This window comes from Rhinopithecus roxellana, chromosome 4 (genome assembly GCF_007565055.1).
Source record: "Rhinopithecus roxellana isolate Shanxi Qingling chromosome 4, ASM756505v1, whole genome shotgun sequence".
Classification (NCBI taxonomy): Eukaryota; Metazoa; Chordata; class Mammalia; order Primates; family Cercopithecidae; genus Rhinopithecus; species Rhinopithecus roxellana.
In genome coordinates this window covers 75,940,598-75,959,098 of record NC_044552.1, presented here as the reverse complement: position 1 = coordinate 75,959,098, position 18,501 = coordinate 75,940,598, and the positions used below count along the sequence as shown (strand labels likewise).

General features: G+C 43.8%; 1 protein-coding gene across 1 annotated transcript in view; it reads right to left on the bottom strand.

Annotated features, from left to right (window-relative positions):
* BEND3 (BEN domain containing 3) overlaps positions 1-18,501 on the bottom strand; it is a 50,083-nt gene that overhangs the window by 17,316 nt on the left and 14,266 nt on the right. Inside the window, exons 2-3 of the mRNA XM_030929647.1 lie at positions 14,844-14,891; positions 14,146-14,348 (exon numbers count right to left, since the gene is read on the bottom strand). Coding sequence (XP_030785507.1) covers positions 14,146-14,348; positions 14,844-14,880 — 240 coding nt within the window. The 5' untranslated portion in view covers positions 14,881-14,891. The remainder of the gene's footprint in view (positions 1-14,145; positions 14,349-14,843; positions 14,892-18,501) is intronic.

Below are 18,501 nucleotides of genomic sequence, written 5' to 3'. Positions count from 1 at the left end.
GCCAGCAGCAGCAACCCACTCGAGTCCTCTTCCATGCTGTGGAAGCTTGATTATTTTGCTCTTCACAATAAACCTTGCTGCTGCTTATTCTTTGGGTCCGCACAACCTTTATGAGCTGTAACATTCACCAAAAGGGTCTGCAGCTTCATTCCTGAAGTCAGCGAGACCATGAACCCACCAGGAGGAACAAACAACTCTGGACGTGCCACCTTTAAGAGCTGTACTCACTGTGAAGGTCTGCAGCTTCACTTGTGAAGTCAGCAAGGCCATGAACCCACAAACCCCCCAGAAGGGCTAAATTCCCGACACGTCTGAGCATCTGAAGGAACAAACTCCGGACACACCATCTTTAAGAGCTGTAACACTCACCACAAGTGTCTGCAGCTTCATTCCTGAAGTCAGCGAGACCAAGAACCCACCAGAAGGAATAAATTCTGGATACACTACCTCCAAGAACCCTACCAGGTTCTCACAGTGAATATTAGAGGAAAATCCCCTTCTACTTCTGGCAGGTGGAGAGGAAAGGGAACCAATTTGAAATATCAGAGCATTCTCTTTTCTTTTTCTTTATTCTTTTTTATGTTTTTTGAGACAGAGTCTTGCTCTGTCACCCAGGCTGGTGGGCAGTGGCATGATCTCAGCTCACTGCAAGCTCCGCCTCCCAGGTTCACACCATTCTCCTCCCTCAGGCTCCTGAGTAGCTGAGACTATAGGCGCCCGCCACCTCGCCCGGCTAATTTTTTTTTGTATTTTTAGTAGAGACAGGGTTTCACTGTGTTAGCCAGGATGGTCTCGAGCTCCTGACCTTGTGATCCACCCGCCTGCGCCTCTCAAAGTGCTGGGATTACAGGCGTGAGCCACCGCGCCAGGCTGCCTTCTCTTTTCTTAAGGCTTACCCTCGGGAGAACTATTTAATGTGAGCTAAACCTGCAGGGGTTTTATCAGAGCCTAACTGACAGGAAGGGAGATACCCAACTCCAGCTCCAGCCTTCTACCTGGAGGAAAAGAAACACCTAACATCAGCCCACTTGACTCATCCTGTCCCACTTAAGGGAGGAACGGAGGAACAAAGAAGTCCAAGTGAAGTTCACAGTCCAGAGATCCAGGGCTGCTAAAAGACTTGAGACCTGGCCAGGCACACGCTGGTAATGCCAGCACCCCAGGAGGCTGAGGCGGGCAGATCACCAGGTCAAGAGATGGAGACCATGGAATACTATGCAGCCATAAAAAAGGATGAGTTTGCATCCTTTGTAGGGACATGGATGCAGATGGAAACCATCATTCTTAGCAAACTATCACAAGAACAGAAAACCAAATACCGCATGTTCTCACTCATAGGTGGGAACTGAACAATGAGATCACTTGGACTCGGGAAGGGGAACATCACACACTGGGGCCTATCATGGGGAGGGGGGAGGGGGGAGGGATTGCATTGGGAGTTATACATGATATAAATGATGAATTGATGGGTGCTGACTAGTTGATGGGTGCAGCACACCAACATGGCACAAGTATACATATGTAACAAACCTGCACGTTATGCACATGTACCCTAGAACTTAAAGTATAATAAAAAATAATAATAATAAAATAAAAAAATAAAAATAAAAAAAAGAGATGGAGACCATCCTGGTCAACGTGGTGAAACCTTCTCTCTACTAAAAATACAAAAACTAGCTGTGCATGGTGGCGTGCACTTGTAGTCCTAGCTACTTGGGAGGCTGAGGCAGGAGAATTGCTTGAACCCGCGAGGTGGAGGTTGCAGTGAGCGGAGATCACATCATTGCACTCCAGCCTGGAGACAGAGCAAGACTCAGTCTAAAAAAAAAAAAAAAAACGGAGACCAAATCCAGGACTGGAGAATGCTGCTCTCTCCCTTCCTTCCTCTCCTCCAACATTACCAAAGGACTATTTACAGGAGTTCCTTGTACTCAGGATACCATGTCTGCTTATTAAGAAAAAACTGGCTGGGCATGGTGGCTCTTGCCTGTAATCCCAGCACTTTGGGAGGCCAAGGTGGGCAGATCACAAGGTCAAGAGATTGAAACCATCCTGGTCAACACAGTAAAACCCTGTCTCTACTAAAACTACAAAAATTAGCTGGGCATGGTGGTGTGCGCCTGTAGCCACAGCTACTAGGGAGGCTGAGGCAGGAGAATTGCTTGAACCCGGGAGGCGGAGGTTGCAGTGGGCCGAGATCATGCCGCTGTACTCCAGCCTGGGTGACAGAGCAAGACTCCATCTCAAAAAACAAGAAAGAAAAAAAACCTACAAGGCTGGGCCAATAATCCCAGCACTTTCAGAGGCGAGGCAGGTGGATCACTTGAGGTCAGGAGTTTGAGACCAGCCTGGTCAACATGGCAAAACCCCATCTCTACCTACAAATACAAAAGTCAGTGAATGCCTGTAATCGTAACTACTTGGGAGGCTGAGGCAGGAGAATCACTTGAATCTGGGAGGTGGAGGTTGCAGTGAGCAGAGACAGCACCACTGCACTCCAGACTGGGTAAGAAAGCGAGACTCTATCTCAAAAAAAAAAAAAAAAAGGGAAAAGAAAAAAACTACAAGGCATACTAAGACCAAACCAGACTCACAGGTGGTAGGGATGCTGGAATTATCAAACAGAGAATGTGAAACAACTATGATTAATATGCCAAGGACTCTAATGGCTAAAGTAGACAACATGCAAAAATAGATGGTCGGCTGGTTGCAAGCACTTTGGGAGGCCGAGGCAGGCGGATCATGAGGTCAGGAGTTTGAGACCAGCCCGATCAACATGGTGAAACCCCATCTCTACTAAACATACAAAAATTAGCTGGGCATGGTGGCACACACCTGTAATCCCAGCTACTCAGGAGGCTGAGGCAGGAGAATCACTTGAATCTGGGAGGTAGAGGTTGCAGTGAGCTGAGATCGTGCCACTGCACACTCCAGCCTGGGTGACAGAGCAAGATTCCATCCCAAACAAAAAAAAACAAAAACAAAAACAGATGGTCAAGGGACACACAAATGAAAATACTTTTTTTTTTTTTTAGAGACAGGGTCTTGCTATGTTGCCCAGGCTGGTCTTAAACTCTGGGCTCAAGCGATCCTCCCGCCTCAGCCTCCCAAAGTGCTGGGATTACAAACATGAGTCACCACACTCGGCCTGAAATTCTAAGAAACGATAAAAAAGAAATGCTAGGTATAAAAAAAAACACTGTAATAGAAATGAAGAGTCCTTTTTTGTTGTTGTTTAGAGACAGATTCTTGCTTTGCCCCCTCCCGGCTGAAATACAGTGGTGCAATCTTGGCTCACTGCAGCCTCAAACTACTGGCCTCAAGCAATCCTCCTGCCTCAGCCTCCTAAGTAGCTAGCTAGGACTATAGGCATGTGCCACTACATCCAGCTAGAAGAATCCTTTTGATGGGATTTTTGGTAGGCTGGACATGGCTGAAAAAAGAAATCTCTGAGTTTGAGGATATCTTAATAGATACCTCAATAACAGAAAAGCAAAGAGAAAAAGGACTGGAAAAATTGAACAGACTGACCAAGAACTGTGGGACAACTACAAAAAGTGTTACAAAGGGTGGTACATATACACCATGGGAATACATGGAAAGACAGAAAGGAATAGAAGAAATATTTGAAACTACAATGACTGAGAATGTCCCCAAATTAAGGTAAGATACCAAACCACAGATCTAAGAGGTTCAGAGAATAGCAAACATGATACATGAAAAACAAAACAAAACAAAACAAAACAATCCACTATACCTGGGCATATTGTTTTCAAACTACAGAAAATCAAAGATAAAAAAAAATCCTAAAAGAAGTAAGGTGGGGAACAAAACACTTTACCTATAGAGGAGCAAAGATAAGAATTACACCGACATTCTCCTTAGAAACTGTGCAAGCAAGAAGGAAGGGGACTGACATTCAAATGCAGTAAAGTGGCAGGATGCAAAAGCAACATACAAAAACCAGGAGTATTTCTATGTGCTGAAATTGAACAATCTGAAAAAGAAATCAAGAAAGTAATATAATTTACGATAGCTACACATAAAAATAAATTATCTAGGAATTAATTTAACCAAAGAAGTGAAAGATCTCGGCCAGGCGCAGTGGCTCATGCCTGTAATCTTACCACTTTGGGAGGCTGAGGCTGGCTGATCATCTGAGGTCAGGAGCTGGAGACCAGCCTGGCCAACATGGCGAAACCTGGTCTCTACTAAAAATACAAAAATTAGCCGGGCGTGATGGCGGGTGCCTGTAATCCCAGCTACTTGAGAGGCTGAGGCAGGAGAATCACTTGAACCTGGGAGGTGAGGTTGCCAAGATTGCCCCATTGCACACCAGCTTGGGCAAAAGAGCAAGACCCTGTCTCAAAAAAAAAAAAAAAAAAAAAAAAGTGAAATATCTCTACAATGAAAATGGTAAAACATTCATGTGAGAAACTGAAGAAGACACAAAAAAAGGAATGATATTCCACATTCATGATTCGAAAAATCAATATTGTTAAAGTGAAATATTATCCACACTACCAAAAGCCAACTAAAGATTTTATTTTTTTTCTCACGCCTGTAATCCCAGCACTTTGGAAGGCCTAGGCGGGTGGATCACAATGTCAGGAGATTGAGACCATCCTGGCTAACACGGTGAAACCCCGTCTTTACTAAAAATACAAAAACAAACTAGCCGGGCGTGGTGGCAGGCGCCTGTAGTCCCAGCTACTGGGGAGGCTGAGGCAGGAGAATGGTGTGAACCCGGGAGGCGGAACTTGCAGTGAGCTGAGATTGTGCCACTGCACTCCAGCCTGGGCGACAGAGCGAGACTCCGTCTCAAAAAAATAAAAAAGGATTTTATTTTTTTTGAGACACAGCCTCGCTCTGTCACCCAGGATAAAGCACAGTGATAGGATCTCGGCTGACTGCAACCTCCGCCTCCCAGGTTCAAGCGATTCTCCTGCCTCAGCCTCCCGAGTAGCTGGGACTACAGGCACGCGCTACTGTGCACGGCTAATCTTTGTATTTTTAGTAGAAATGGGGTTTCACCATGTTGGCCAGGCTGGTCTCGAACTCCTGACCTCAACTGATTCACTCACCTCAGCCTCCCAAAGTGCTGGGATTACAGGCGTGAGCCACTGCACCCGGCTACCAATTACAGATTTAATACAATCCCTATCAAAATTCCAGTGATATTCTTCACAGAAACAGAAAAAATAATCCTAAAACTTATATGGAAGCACCAAAGATCCAGAATATCCAAAGCTATCCTAGAACACAACTGAAGGAATCACATTACCTGATTTTAAATTATACTACAGAGGCCAGGTATGCTGACTCATGTTTGTAATCCCAGCATTTTGGGAGGCCAAGGCAGGCAGATTGCTTGAGGTCAGGAGTTCGAGATCATCCTGGCCAACATGAAGAAACCCTGTCTCTAATAAAAATACAAAACTTAGCTGGGTGTGGTAGCACATGCCTGTAATTTCAGCTTCTGGGGAGGCTGAGGCACGAGAATCACTTGAACCTGGGAGGTGGAGGTTGCATTCAGCCAAGATTGCGCCACTGTACTCCAGTTTGGGCGACAGAGCAAGGCTCTGTCTCAAATAAATAAATAAATAAAATAAATTAGGGAGCTTGTTGCCAGAAATGTTCAAAGGACTTCTTCAGCGAGAAAGAAAATGACAGAAGTCAGAAACATGAATCCACATAAAGAAAGAAAGTGCATCAGGGAAGGAATCACTGAAGGTAAAATAAAAACTTTATATTTGTTACTTTGAGAACTCTTTGTTCAAAATAATAACAGCAACAATGCAGTCAAGTATATATGCTCGCACGCGCGTGTACACGCACTTATATATAAATGAATGACAGCAATAACACAAGGGAGAAGAGGGAGGAATTTGGACTCTTTCATTATAAGGTACTCACACCACTCCTGAAGTGGTAAGTTATTTGAACATGTACTTGGACTAGTTGTAAATATATGTTGCAAACTTTACGGCAACCATTAAAAAAAAAGGAAAAAATATTTAAGAAAAAAGTATAATTAACATGCTAAAAAAAAGAGAAAATTAGGCCAGGTACAGTGGCTCATGCCTGTAATCCCAGCATTTTGGAAGGCAGAGGCAGTGGATCACCTGAAGTCCGGAGCTCGAGATCAGCCTGGCCAACATGGCAAAACCCCGTTTCTACTAAAAATACAAAAATTAGCCAAGCATGGTGGTGGGCGCCTGTAATCCCAGCTACTCAGTAGGCTGAGGCAGGGTAATTGCTTGAACTTGGAAGGCAGAGGTTACAGTGAGCCAAGATTGCACCACTGCACTCCTGCCTGGGCGACAGAGTGAGACTCCATCTCAAAAAAAGAAAAGAAAGAAAACGAAAACTCAATTTACCAAAATTTGTGAAATGCAGCAAAAAGAGTTGTTAAAGGAAAATTTATAGTATTGAAAGCATATAATAGAAAAGATCTAAAAATCATCTCAGCTTTTACCTGAGAAAACTAGAAAAGCAAATTAAATCCAAAGTAAGCAGAAGAAAAGAAACAATAAAAATTAGTGTAGAAATCAATGAAATTGCAAATGGGAAATCAACAGATAAAAAAATCAATGAAACCAAAATCTGTTTCTCTGAAAAGATCAGTAAAATCCATATACCTCTAGCAGGCTAACTTAGAGGGAGAAAGAGGACACAAATTAATACTATCAGAAATGAGAGATCCCACTACAGACCCCATGGGCATTGAAAGGATGATAAAGGAACACTATGACCAACTCTATGTCCACAAATTTGATAACCTAGAGGAAAGACACTAATTCCTTAAAAGACACAATCTTCTAGAACTCATGGAAGAAGAGACATTCCGAATAGCGCTTTATCTATTAAAGAAATTGAATCAGTAACTAATAGCCTTCCAGAATACAAAGTACCAGGCCCAAATGGGTTCAAAGGTGAATTTTACCAAACATTTAAGGGAAAAATGATATGATTTCTCTACAGTCTCAGAAAACAGAAGCAGAGAAACTACTTCCTAACTCACTCTATGAGGCCAGCATTACCTTAATACCAAAACCAGACAAAGACATCACAAGAAAAAAAGCTACAGATATTTCTCATGAACACAGATGCAAAACCCTCAGTAAAACATTAGCAGGAGACTGATTTGAGTAATAATTCTGTCTCCCACGTGACCAGCCTCATGTTTAAAAAAATTGAGGCCAGGCATGATGGCTCATGCCTGCAATCCTAGCACTTTAGGAGGCAGAGGTGGGCAGACTGCCTGAGCTCAGGAGTTGGAGACCAGCCTGGGCAACATGGTGAAACCCATCTCTACTAAAATACAAAAAATTAGCCGGGTGTGGTAGTGGGTGCCTATAGTCTCAGCTACTTGGGAGGCTGAGGCAGGAGAACTGCTTGAACCCGGGAGGCGGAGCTTGCAGACAGCCAAGATTGCACCACTGCACTCCAGCCTAGGCAACAGAGTGAGACTCTGTCTCCAAAAAAAAACTGATTTTATACACCATGACCAACTTAGATTTATCCTAGACATGCAAAGGGGTTCATCATTTAAAAATCAGTTAATGTAATCCACCACAGCAATAGGGTAAGACATGATCATATCAATAAATATAGAAAAAGCACTTCACAAAATCCAACACCATTCATAACAAAAACTCTCAGTAAATTAGGACTAAAGGGAAACTTCCTCATCCTGAAAAAGAACACCTACAAAAATCCCACAGCTAATATCGTACTTAATGGTTAGAAACCAGAAGGTTTCCCATTAAGATCAGGCACAAAGCAAGGATGTCTCCCTCTCCTCATTCCTTTTCAATATTGTACTGAAGGTCTCATCTAATGCAATAAGAAAAGAAAATGAAGTAAAAGGTATACTGATTGGGAAGGAAGAAATAAAACTGTCTTTCTTTGCATATGACATGATTGTCTGTGTAGAACACCCAAAAGAATCAACCAAAAACCAACTGGAACTAATAAGCAATTATAGGAAGGTTATAGTATACAAGGTTACGATACAAAAGTCAATTTTATTTCCTATACACCAGCAATAAACAAGTAGAATTTAAAATTAAAAACACAATACCATTTATATCAGGTCTCCAAAAACATGAAATACTTACGTATAAACCTAACAAAATACATATGTATACAAGATGTATATGAGGGAAAGTACAAAACTGATGAAAGTAATTGGCCGGGCACGGTGGCTCAAGCCTGTAATCCCAGCACTTTGGGAGGCCGAGACGGGCGGATCACAAGGTCAGGAGATCGAGACCATCCTGGCTAACACGGTGAAACCCCGTTTCTACTAAAAAAATACAAAAAAATTAGCCGGGCGAGGTGGCGGGGGCCTGTAGTCCCAGCTACTCGGGAGGCTGAGGCAGGAGAATGGCGTGAACCCGGGAGGCGGAGCTTGCAGTGAGCTGAGATCTGGCCACAGCACTCCAGCCTGTGGGCGGCAGAGCGAGACTCCCTCTCAAAAAAAAAAAAAAAAAAAAAAAAAAAAAAAAAAAAAAAAAAAAAAAAAAAAAGAAAGTAATTAAAAAATTAAATAAATGGAGAGACATTCCATGCTCATAGAGAGGCAGACTCAGTATTTTCGAGATGTCAGTTCTTCCCACTTTGACCTATAGATTCAATATGATCCAAATCAAAATCCCAGCAAGCTATTTTGCTGATATCAATAAACTAATTCTAAAATTTACATGGACAGACAAAAGCCCAGAATAGCCAACACAATAGTGAAAGAAAAGAACACAGTGAAAAGACAGATACTGTACTACCTGACTTCAACACTTACCAAAAAGCTACAGTAATCAAGACAGGGTGGTACTGGGGCAAGAATAAATGGATCAACACAACAGAATAGAGAGCCCAGAAGTAGAACTCCATAAAGACAGTCAACGGAAGCAATACAATGGAACACAGACGGTCTTTTCAACATATCTTACTGGACCAAACTGGACATCCACATGCAGATATGTCAATCTAGACATAGTCCTTACACCCTTTACAAAAATCAACTCAAAATGGATCACAAACCTAAATGTAAAATGAAAAACTATAAAACACCTAGAAGGTAACATCCGAGAAAATCTAGATGACCTTGGGTTTGGCAGTAACTTTTCAGATATGACAGCAAAGCCACAGTCTATGAAAGAATTAATAAACTGGACTTCATTAAAAGGAAACATTTCTGCTCCACAAGATACTGCCAAAAAGAATGAAAAGACAAGCCACAGGCTGAGAGAAAATATTTGCAAAAGACATATCTGATAAAGGACTGTTAATCAAAATATACAAAGAACTCTTAAAATTCAACAATAAGAACAAAACCCAATTTAAAAATGGGCCAGCCAGGTGTGGTGGCTCAAGCCTATAATCTCAGCACTTTCAAAGGCTTGAGGCCACAGGGTTACTTGAGCCCAGGAGCTTGAGCCCAGACAACACAGCAAGATGCTATCTCTATAAAATAAAAATTAAAATGGGCCAAAAATCTTAATAGCCACTTCACCAAAAAAGCTACACTGCTGGCAAATAAGCATATAAAAAGATTCTCCACATCATATGTTGTCGGGGAAGCACAAATTAAGAGAACAACAGCCGAGTGTGGTGGCTCACGCCTGTAATCCCAGCACTTTGAAGGCTGAGGGGGGTGGATCACCTGAGGTTGGGAGTTCAAGACCAGCCTGACCAACATAGAGAAACCCTGTCTCTGCTAAAAACACAAAAGTAGTCAGGCGTGGTGACGCGTGCCTGTAATTCCAGTTACTCTGGAGGCTGAAGCAGGAGAATCGCTTGAACCCAGCAGGCGGAGGTTGAGGTGAGCCGAGATCGCACCATGGCATTCCAGCCTGGGCAACAAGAGCAAAACTCCGTCTCAAAAATAAATAAATGGGCGGGCGGATCACAAGGTCAGGAGATTCAGACCATCCTGGCTAACACAGTGAAACCCCGTCTCTACTAAAAAGTACAAAAAACTAGCCGGGCGAGGTGGCGGGCGCCTGTAGTCCCAGCTACTCGGGAGGCTGAGGCAGGAGAATGGCGTGAACCCGGGAGGTGGAGCTTGCAGTGAGCTGAGATCCGGCCACTGCACTCCAGCTTGGGTGACAGAGTGAGACTCCGTCTCCAAAATAATAATAATAATAAATAAATAAATAAATAAATAAATAAAACGACCACAAAACTCCATCTCTACAAAAAATTTAAAAGTTAGCCAGGCATGGTGCTGGCATGCCTGTACTCCCAGCTACTTGGGAGTCTGAAAGAGGAGGATCCCTTGAGCCCAGGAGTTTGAGATTAGTGAGCTGACTGTGTCACTGCTTTTTTTTTTTTTTGGAGACAGGGTCTCACTCTGTCACCCAGGCTGGATTGCAGTGACACAACCATGGCTCATGGCAGCCCTGACCTCCCAGGCTCAGGTGATCCTCCCACTGCAGACTCCCGAGTAGCTGGGACTACAGGTGTGTGCCACCACGCCTGGTTAATTATTTTGTAGAGACATGGTTTTGCCACATTGCCCAGGCTGGTCTGGAACTCCTGGACTCGAGCAATCCACCCACCTCAGCCTCCTAAGGTGCAGGGATTACAGGTGCAAACCACCACACCTAGCTATGCCACTGCTTTTACATTCCACCCTGGCAGCAGAGAGACCGTGTCTCAAACAACAACAACAACATAAAAACACAACCACTGGGTACAGTGGCTCATGCCTGTAATCCCAACACTTTAGGAGGCTGAGGCAAGCGGATCGCTTGAGGCCAGGAGGTTGAGAATAGCCTGGGCAACATGGTGAGACCACCCCCATCTCTACAAAAAAATTTTTTTAAAAACTAAACAAACAAACAAAAAGCCAAGATACGACCACATAGCTATTATACTGGCCAAAACCCAGAACACTCACAACAGCAAATGCTTTCGACGATGTGGAACAAGAGGAACTTGTTAGTTGGACTGTAAAATGGTCCAGCCACTTTGGAAGGCAGTTTGGTAGTTTTTTACCAAAGTAAACATAATCACACTCCTTGGTGTTTATCCAAAGGAGCTAAAAACTTATGTCCACAAGAAAACCTATACATGGATGTTTATAGCAGCATTATTCATAATTGCTAAAACTTGGAAGCATCCAAGCATCCAAGATGTCCTTTAGTAGGTAAATGAATAAATAAACTCTGATACATCCAGGCAATGGAATATAATTCAGTGCTAAAAGAAAATGAGCTATCAAGCCATGAAAAGACATGGAGGAAACTCAGATGCATATTGCTAAGTGTAACAAACCAATCTAAAAAGGCTACATATTGTATGACTCCAACTTCATGACATTCTGGAAAAGGTAAAAGTATGGAGATAGTAAAGAGATCAGTGGTTGCTGGGGGTTATGTGGGAGGGAAGGATGAATAGACAGAGCATAACAGATTTTTAGGATAGCGAAACTACTCTGTATGACACTACAAATGCAAACCCACAGACAATACAACAGCAAGAGTGAGCCCTAATGTAAACTATTGACTTTGGGCGATAATGTGTCAATGGGTGATCATCAGCTCTAACAAATGTATCAATCTGGTATAGAATGTTGACAATGGGGGAGGTTATACACATGTAGGGGTAAGGAAGTATATGGGAAATCTGTATCTTTTGCTCAATTTTTCTGTGAACCTAAAACTGCTCTATAAAATAAAGTCTGTTAAAACAAAAAGAAATGAAGTACTGACACATAGATGATGAACCTTGAAAATATTATGCTAAGAAGTCAGACACAAATGGCCACAGAATATATGATTACATTACATGAAATGCCTAGAATTGGCCAGGCGTAGTGACTCCCACCTGTAATCCCAGCACTTTGGAAGGCTGAGGCAGGTGAATTACTTGAGGTCAGGAGTTTGAGGTCAGCCTGGCCAACATAGTGAAACCCTATCTCTACTAAAAATACAAAAATTAGCCAGGTGTGGTGGTGCCTGCCTGTAATCCCAACAACTTGGGAAGCTGAGGCAGGAGAATCGCTTAAACAAGGAGGCAGAGGTTGCAGTGAGTTGAGCTCATGCCACTTCACTCCAAGCCTGGGCCACACAGCAAAACTCCATCCATCCATCAATCAATCAATCAATTAAAAATAAAAATGAAATGCCCACAATAGGCAAATCCTTAGAAAGTACATTAGTGATTGTCAGGAGCTGGAAAAGTAGGGAATGAGGAGCTACTGCTAATGGGCAGGGACTCTTTGTAAGGTTATAAAAATGTCCTAAAATTGCGTAACTCTGTGAACATACTAAATACCATTAAACTAGTGCTGGGCGCAGTGGCTCACACCTGTAATCCCAGAACTTTGGGAGGCCAAGGCCAGCAGACCACTGGAGGTCAGGAGTTCGAGACCAGCCTGGACCAACATGGTGAAATCCCATCTCTACAAAAAATAAAAAATCAGCCAGGCGTGGTGGTCCACACGTGTAATCCCAGCTGCTCAGGAGGCTGAGGCAGGAGAATCGCTTAAGCACAGGAGGCAGACGTTGCAGTGAGCTGAGATTGCGCCACTGCATTCCAGCCTGGGTAACAGAGTGAGACTCTGTCTCAGACAAAAAAATAATAATAATAAACCCACACATTAAACTATGTAACTTAAATTGGTGAAAGGCATAGTATGTGAATTATATCTTAATAAAGTTGTTTTGGGCCCGGTGCAGTGGCTCACACCTGTAATCCCAGCACTTTGGGAGGCTGAGGCAGGCGGATCACCTAAGGTTGGGAGTTCAAGACCAGCTGACCAAAATGAAGAAACCCCATCTCTACTAAAAATACAAAAATTAGCCGGGTGTGGTGGCGCACACTTGTAATCCCAGCTACTCAGGAGGCTGAGGCTGGAGAATCGCTTGAACTCGGGAGGCGGAGGTTGCGGTGAGCCAAGATCGCGTCATTGCACTTCAGCCTGGCCAACAAGAGTGAAACTCCGTCTCAAAGAAAAAAAAATTTTTTTTAACCCAAATAAATTAGAGAAACAAAGTCATTTAAAAAAGAAAAGCCATCCAGACCAGAATAAAGAGTTAGCACAAAAAAAAAAAAAAAAAAGAATAAATAAGATAGTAAATAAAAGTATCACTCATCTCCAAGCACAATGGCTCATGTCTGTAATACCAGCACTTTGGGAGGCCAAGGCGGGCAGATCACCTGAGGTCGGGAGCTCAAGACCAGCTTGGCCAACATGGAGAAACTCCATCTCTACTAAAAATACAAAATTAGCTGGGCGTGGTGGCGCATGCCTGTAATCTCAGCTTCTCGGGAGGCTGTGGCAGGAGGATCACTTGAACCCAGGAGGCAGAGGTTGCAGTGAGCTGAGACTGTGCCACTGTACTCCAGCCTGGGCAAGAAGAGCAAAACTCCATCTCAAAAAACAAAACAAAACAAAACAAAAACTAACAAGCCTATCACTCAATGTTGCATGATGTGGAATGTAGGTCCTCACTATAAACATGTACATTTAAATCTTGGTTAAAATCTTAGTCTCATCATTATGCAAATTATAGCCTCACCAAATCCCTAAAATATATAACTTCACAATTTGTTTGCATCTGCCCTAACATCCAACGGGAGAATTAAAACAAACCAATTAAACAAAGAGTTGGCTGTGCACTATGGCTCACACCTGTAATTCTACACTTTGGGAGGCCAAGTCAGGAGGATCACTCGAGGCCAGAAGCTCAAGATCAGCCTGGGCAACATAGTGAGATCCAGTCTCTATTTAAATAAATGAATGATCGATTTAATTTAGGAAAAGACCTGACCTCCAGCTAATGCCCCACTTTTTGCAAGAATCAGCTACTATGTCAAGTGTGGTAGGCTTACGTTAACTGTCCTCCCTATCAGCAAGCCCCTGCTTTCCCCCACAAAGCACAGCAAAATAACGTAAAAGCAGCTGCAATGTGAAGGCTCCCTTTACCCACCAGGAATCCAAACACAAACAAGAATTCCAGTTGAAGACAAACACCTTCGAGAAACTGAAGCCAGAGATGGGACAGCTTAAATGAAACCTTCCCATGCCCAAGGGTTCAGCAGTTGCTGGGATGCCAAAAGAAGAGAGAGATTCAGCATGGAATCAGAGAGGGTTAGAGCCCAAGCAAAGAGTGACAGTGGCCGGGCCCTCACCTCGGGGATCAGCCGCCTCCTCTTCACACCAGGGACAGAGTCTAGCAGGCCATCGCTGACCAGCTGCTTTCGTTTGCTGGAGTCCTGCAGGGCAGCGAGGACGCTGTCCACAGAGTGCTTCTCCGAAGTCCTGGAATTCACGGAGCAGTCCAGAGCAGCATCTTCGGCCTCTGTCTCCACTTTCACAGTGATACTTTTTAGAACTGTGTCAGAGAAGAAATAGGGCTCAGTGGGAAAAACCAGGGCTGCTCAGAAATCAGCAGGGTTCTCCGAGCAGCAGGGTGTCTGTGGGCCGCTCTCTGACACCAGCGTTCAGATAATGATGTCTAGTCATAACAAACCTGCGCTTTCCAACAATGCAATCTTTATCTCACCGCGCTAGTGCTATACAATAAAGCCATGTTCCAAGAGCATGTAGTTCAAATTGGTTTAAACATATTTTTGGGGAGGGAAGGCAGTGGAAGGAGAGAACTAAAATATTATCTTTTTGTGCTTTAAAAAAGTAACTTTTAAAAAGAGATACAAGGTGCTTATAACAAGTGTGTGGGTGGAGGGGGATGGGAACCGGGTAACAAGTGTGAGGGTGGAGGGGACTTTTCACTATATAACTTTGTATATTTTTGGGCCATGTGAATGTATGACCTAATCAAAAGTATTCAGTTAAAAACATTTTCTAAAAAGGGCATTTTTTTTTTTACCTTCTTCTACATCTTCGGTGAATTCAGTTGAGTTCATCTTCTATTCCACTAAATAAAAAGACAAAGACAATGTATTGACTTATTGCTTGATTTATTTCTTAGTTTTCTCTACCCACAGAAAATCCTCTTACCCTTCCAACCCGGGCTCTAGGTAATAGAGCAGCACAGCACTGTGGAAGCATGTGTCCTCATAATCTTGTCTGCAGACACTCAGGAGCTGCCAGACCTTGTGCATCCCTGCTGGGAGCTCTTCTCCAAGACTTTATGTGAGCAGAACATGTCTTATAGCATCCACTGACAGCCACTTACTGAGCCATGGGAACATGACTGAACAAACCAAGTCTTAAAAAAGACCCCAATTTTAATTATCTCTTTTAAGTCCATGCTTATAAATTCCAGCCACGCAACAAAGAGGCTGAAGGATGGGGGTTATGGATCCTGAAATCTTAGGACTTCAGGTCATCAAGAGAACTGTGCTGCTCATGACATGAAGATGGCTACTAGCCACAACTGGCTACTGAGGACTCAAAATGTGGCTAGTCCAAGGGAGATGTGCTGTAAGTATAAAATACACACTAAATCTCAGACTTAGCTTAATAACAGAAATGCATGCCGGGCGCGGTGGCTCAAGCCTGTAATCCCAGCACTTTGGGAGGCCGAGACGGGCGGATCACGAGGTCAGGAGATCGAGACCATCCTGGCTAACGTGGTGAAACCCCGTCTCTACTAAAAAATACAAAAAACTAGCCGGGCGAGGTGGCGGGGGCCTGTAGTCCCAGCTACCCGGAAGGCTGAGGCAGGAGAATGGCGTAAACCCGGAGACGGAGCTTGCAGTGAGCTGAGATCCGGCCACTGCACTCCAGCCTGGGCGACAGAGCCAGACTCCGTCTCAAAAAAACAAAACAAAACAAAAAAAAACAAATGCAAAATATCTCACTAATAATTCTTTTTTGTTTTTTAGAGGAAAGGTCTCACTCTTGTTACCCTGGCTGGAGTGCAGTAGCACTATCATCGCTCACTGCAGCCTCTGATTCCTGGCTTCAAGCAATCCTCCTGCCTCAGCCTCTGGAATGGCTAGCACTACAGGGATCACATGCCGCCACACACAGCTAATTTAAGGACATTTTTTGTAGAGATGGGGTTTCACTATATTGACCAGGCTGATCTTGAACTCAAGCAATCCTTCCACCTTGGCCTCCCAAAGTGCTGGGATTACACGTGTGAGCCACTGTGCCCAGACCTAATAATTGTTTTATACTGATTACATGTTGATATAATATTTTGGACTTACTGGGCTAAACACAATACTTTATTTCATTTATTTATTTATGAAACAGTCTTGCTCTGTCACCAGGCTGGAGTGCAGTGGCACAACCTTGGCTCACTGCAACCTCCGCCTCCTGGGTTCAAGTGATTCTCCTGCCTCAGCCTCCCGGGTAGCTGGGACTACAGGCACGCACCACTATGCCCAGCTAATTTTTTGTATATTTAGTAGAGATGGGGTTTCACCATATTGGCAAAGATGGTCTTGATCTCTTTGACCTCGTGATCCACCCACCTCAGCCTCTCAAAGTGCTAGGATTACAGGTGTGATCCACCGTGCCTGGCCAATACAATACTGTATTAAAACTAATTTTATCTGCTTTTTAAAACGTGGCTACTAGAAAATGTAAAATTACATATGTGGGTCACATTATATTACTTAGTAGATAGTGTTAGTATAGCCCTTCCTTCAGAAGCAACAAAGAGAAAAAGGTGCTGTGGATTTTTTTTGTTTGTTTTTTTGAGATAGTCTCGCTCTGTTGCCCAGGCTGGAGTGCAGTGGCGTGATCTCGGCTCACTGCAACCTCCGCCTCCCAGGTTCAAGTGCTTCTCCTGCCTCAACCTCCCAAGTAGATCGGACTACAGGCGCATGCCACCACTCCCAGCAAATTTTTTGTATTTTTAGGAGAGACGGGGTTTCATCATGTTAGCCAGGATGGTCTCAGTCTCCTGACCTCGTGATCCACCCACCTCAGCCTCCCAAAGTGCTGGGATTTGAGGTGTGAGCCACTGCACCCAGCGGTGCTGTGGATTTTTAAGTGTAGGGCTTTGGAGCTCCACACAGTCTGGTCCAAACAGACCAGGTGAGGGAATTAAGCAAGAAAGGGGGACAGTGCTTTGTTCCAGGCTGCAGGATCTGAAGCAGAACCTGCCCCTGCTCCCACTGCCCCAACTGGAATGGAACTGACACCATGAAGCAAAGTACCACTAAAACAAAACAAACAAAATTATCACTAAGTCTTTGAGATCCCCTGAATACCATGACAGCATGTACATAAATAGTACAAGATACAAAGGTAGTAACATTTGGAGAAGAATATACATTGCAACCTTTAATGTTGACACTGGGGAGTTGTGATCCCCACAACTGATTAAGCTGACTACAAACATAGAGTTCTCATTTTGGTTGAGGATGACTGGAGAGCAGGACCAAGAAGTATCTCTTAAGAAATTTCTGGCCAGGAACGGTGGCTCATGCCTGTAATCCCAGCACTTTGGGAGGCCAAGGTGGGCGGATCACCTGGGGTCAGAAGTTCAACACCAGCCTGACCAACATGGTGAAATCCCATCTCTACTAAAAATACAAAAATTAGCTAGGCACAGCGGCGCACGCCTATAGTCCCAGCTACTGAGGCAGGAGAATTGCTTGAACCCGAGAGGCAGAGGTTACAGTGAGCCCAGATCGCGCCACTATACTCCAGCCTGGGCAACTGAGTGACTCTGTCTCAAAAAAAAAAAAAAAAAAAGGGCCGGGCGCGGTGGCTTAAGCCTGTAATCCCAGCACTTTGGGAGGCCGAGACGGGCAGATCGAGAGCATCCTGGCTAATACGGTGAAACCCTGTCTCTACTTAAAAATACAAAAAACTAGCCGGGCGACGAGGTGGGCACCTGTAGTCCCAGCTACTCGGGAGGCTGAGGCAGGAGAATGGCCTAAACCCGGGAGGCGGAGCTTGCAGTGAGCTGAGATCCGGCCACTGCACTCCAGCCTGGGTGGCAGAGCAAGACTCCGTCTCAGAAAAAAAAAAAAAGAAAGAAACTGTAAAGCCATCTAAAATGTTCAGTGAAACATTCAAGGAGTAGCCACAGAATGGTGTGTGTTTGACATACAGTACCTGTTTTAGATGGGTGAATGGGGCGGGGATGGCAGCAAGAGGGAGAGTGTGTCTGGGTGATCCATGAGCACAATCATCACTGCAAAGTTTACTAATAATGGCAACACATACAGTGCTTATGATGTGAAGCACTATTCTCAGTGTAAGAACAGTGCACAATAGTGCAAGACAGGCACAATTCTTTTCATCCCTGTATTGCTAATTTTCAGAGGAATGAGAAAAGCAAAATGAGATTTATTTGAAACTGAAAATAATTCCTACTCATCAAGCCATCTCCTACCTGAAAAAACATTACATACAGTGTGATATTGGTAGAAAACAAATAATAAGTCAACTTCAAGGGTCTCGGAACTATTTTACCAGAGGCAAATTTTAGTGGAAAATTTTAAATTTTTCCACTGTATTTAAAGGAACTATACCTCGCTTTGGATCACCATCATCTGAGCTGGGTATCTCTGAGCGGCTAGGAAGGCTGGACAATGCCAGGCAGAAATTCAAGACCG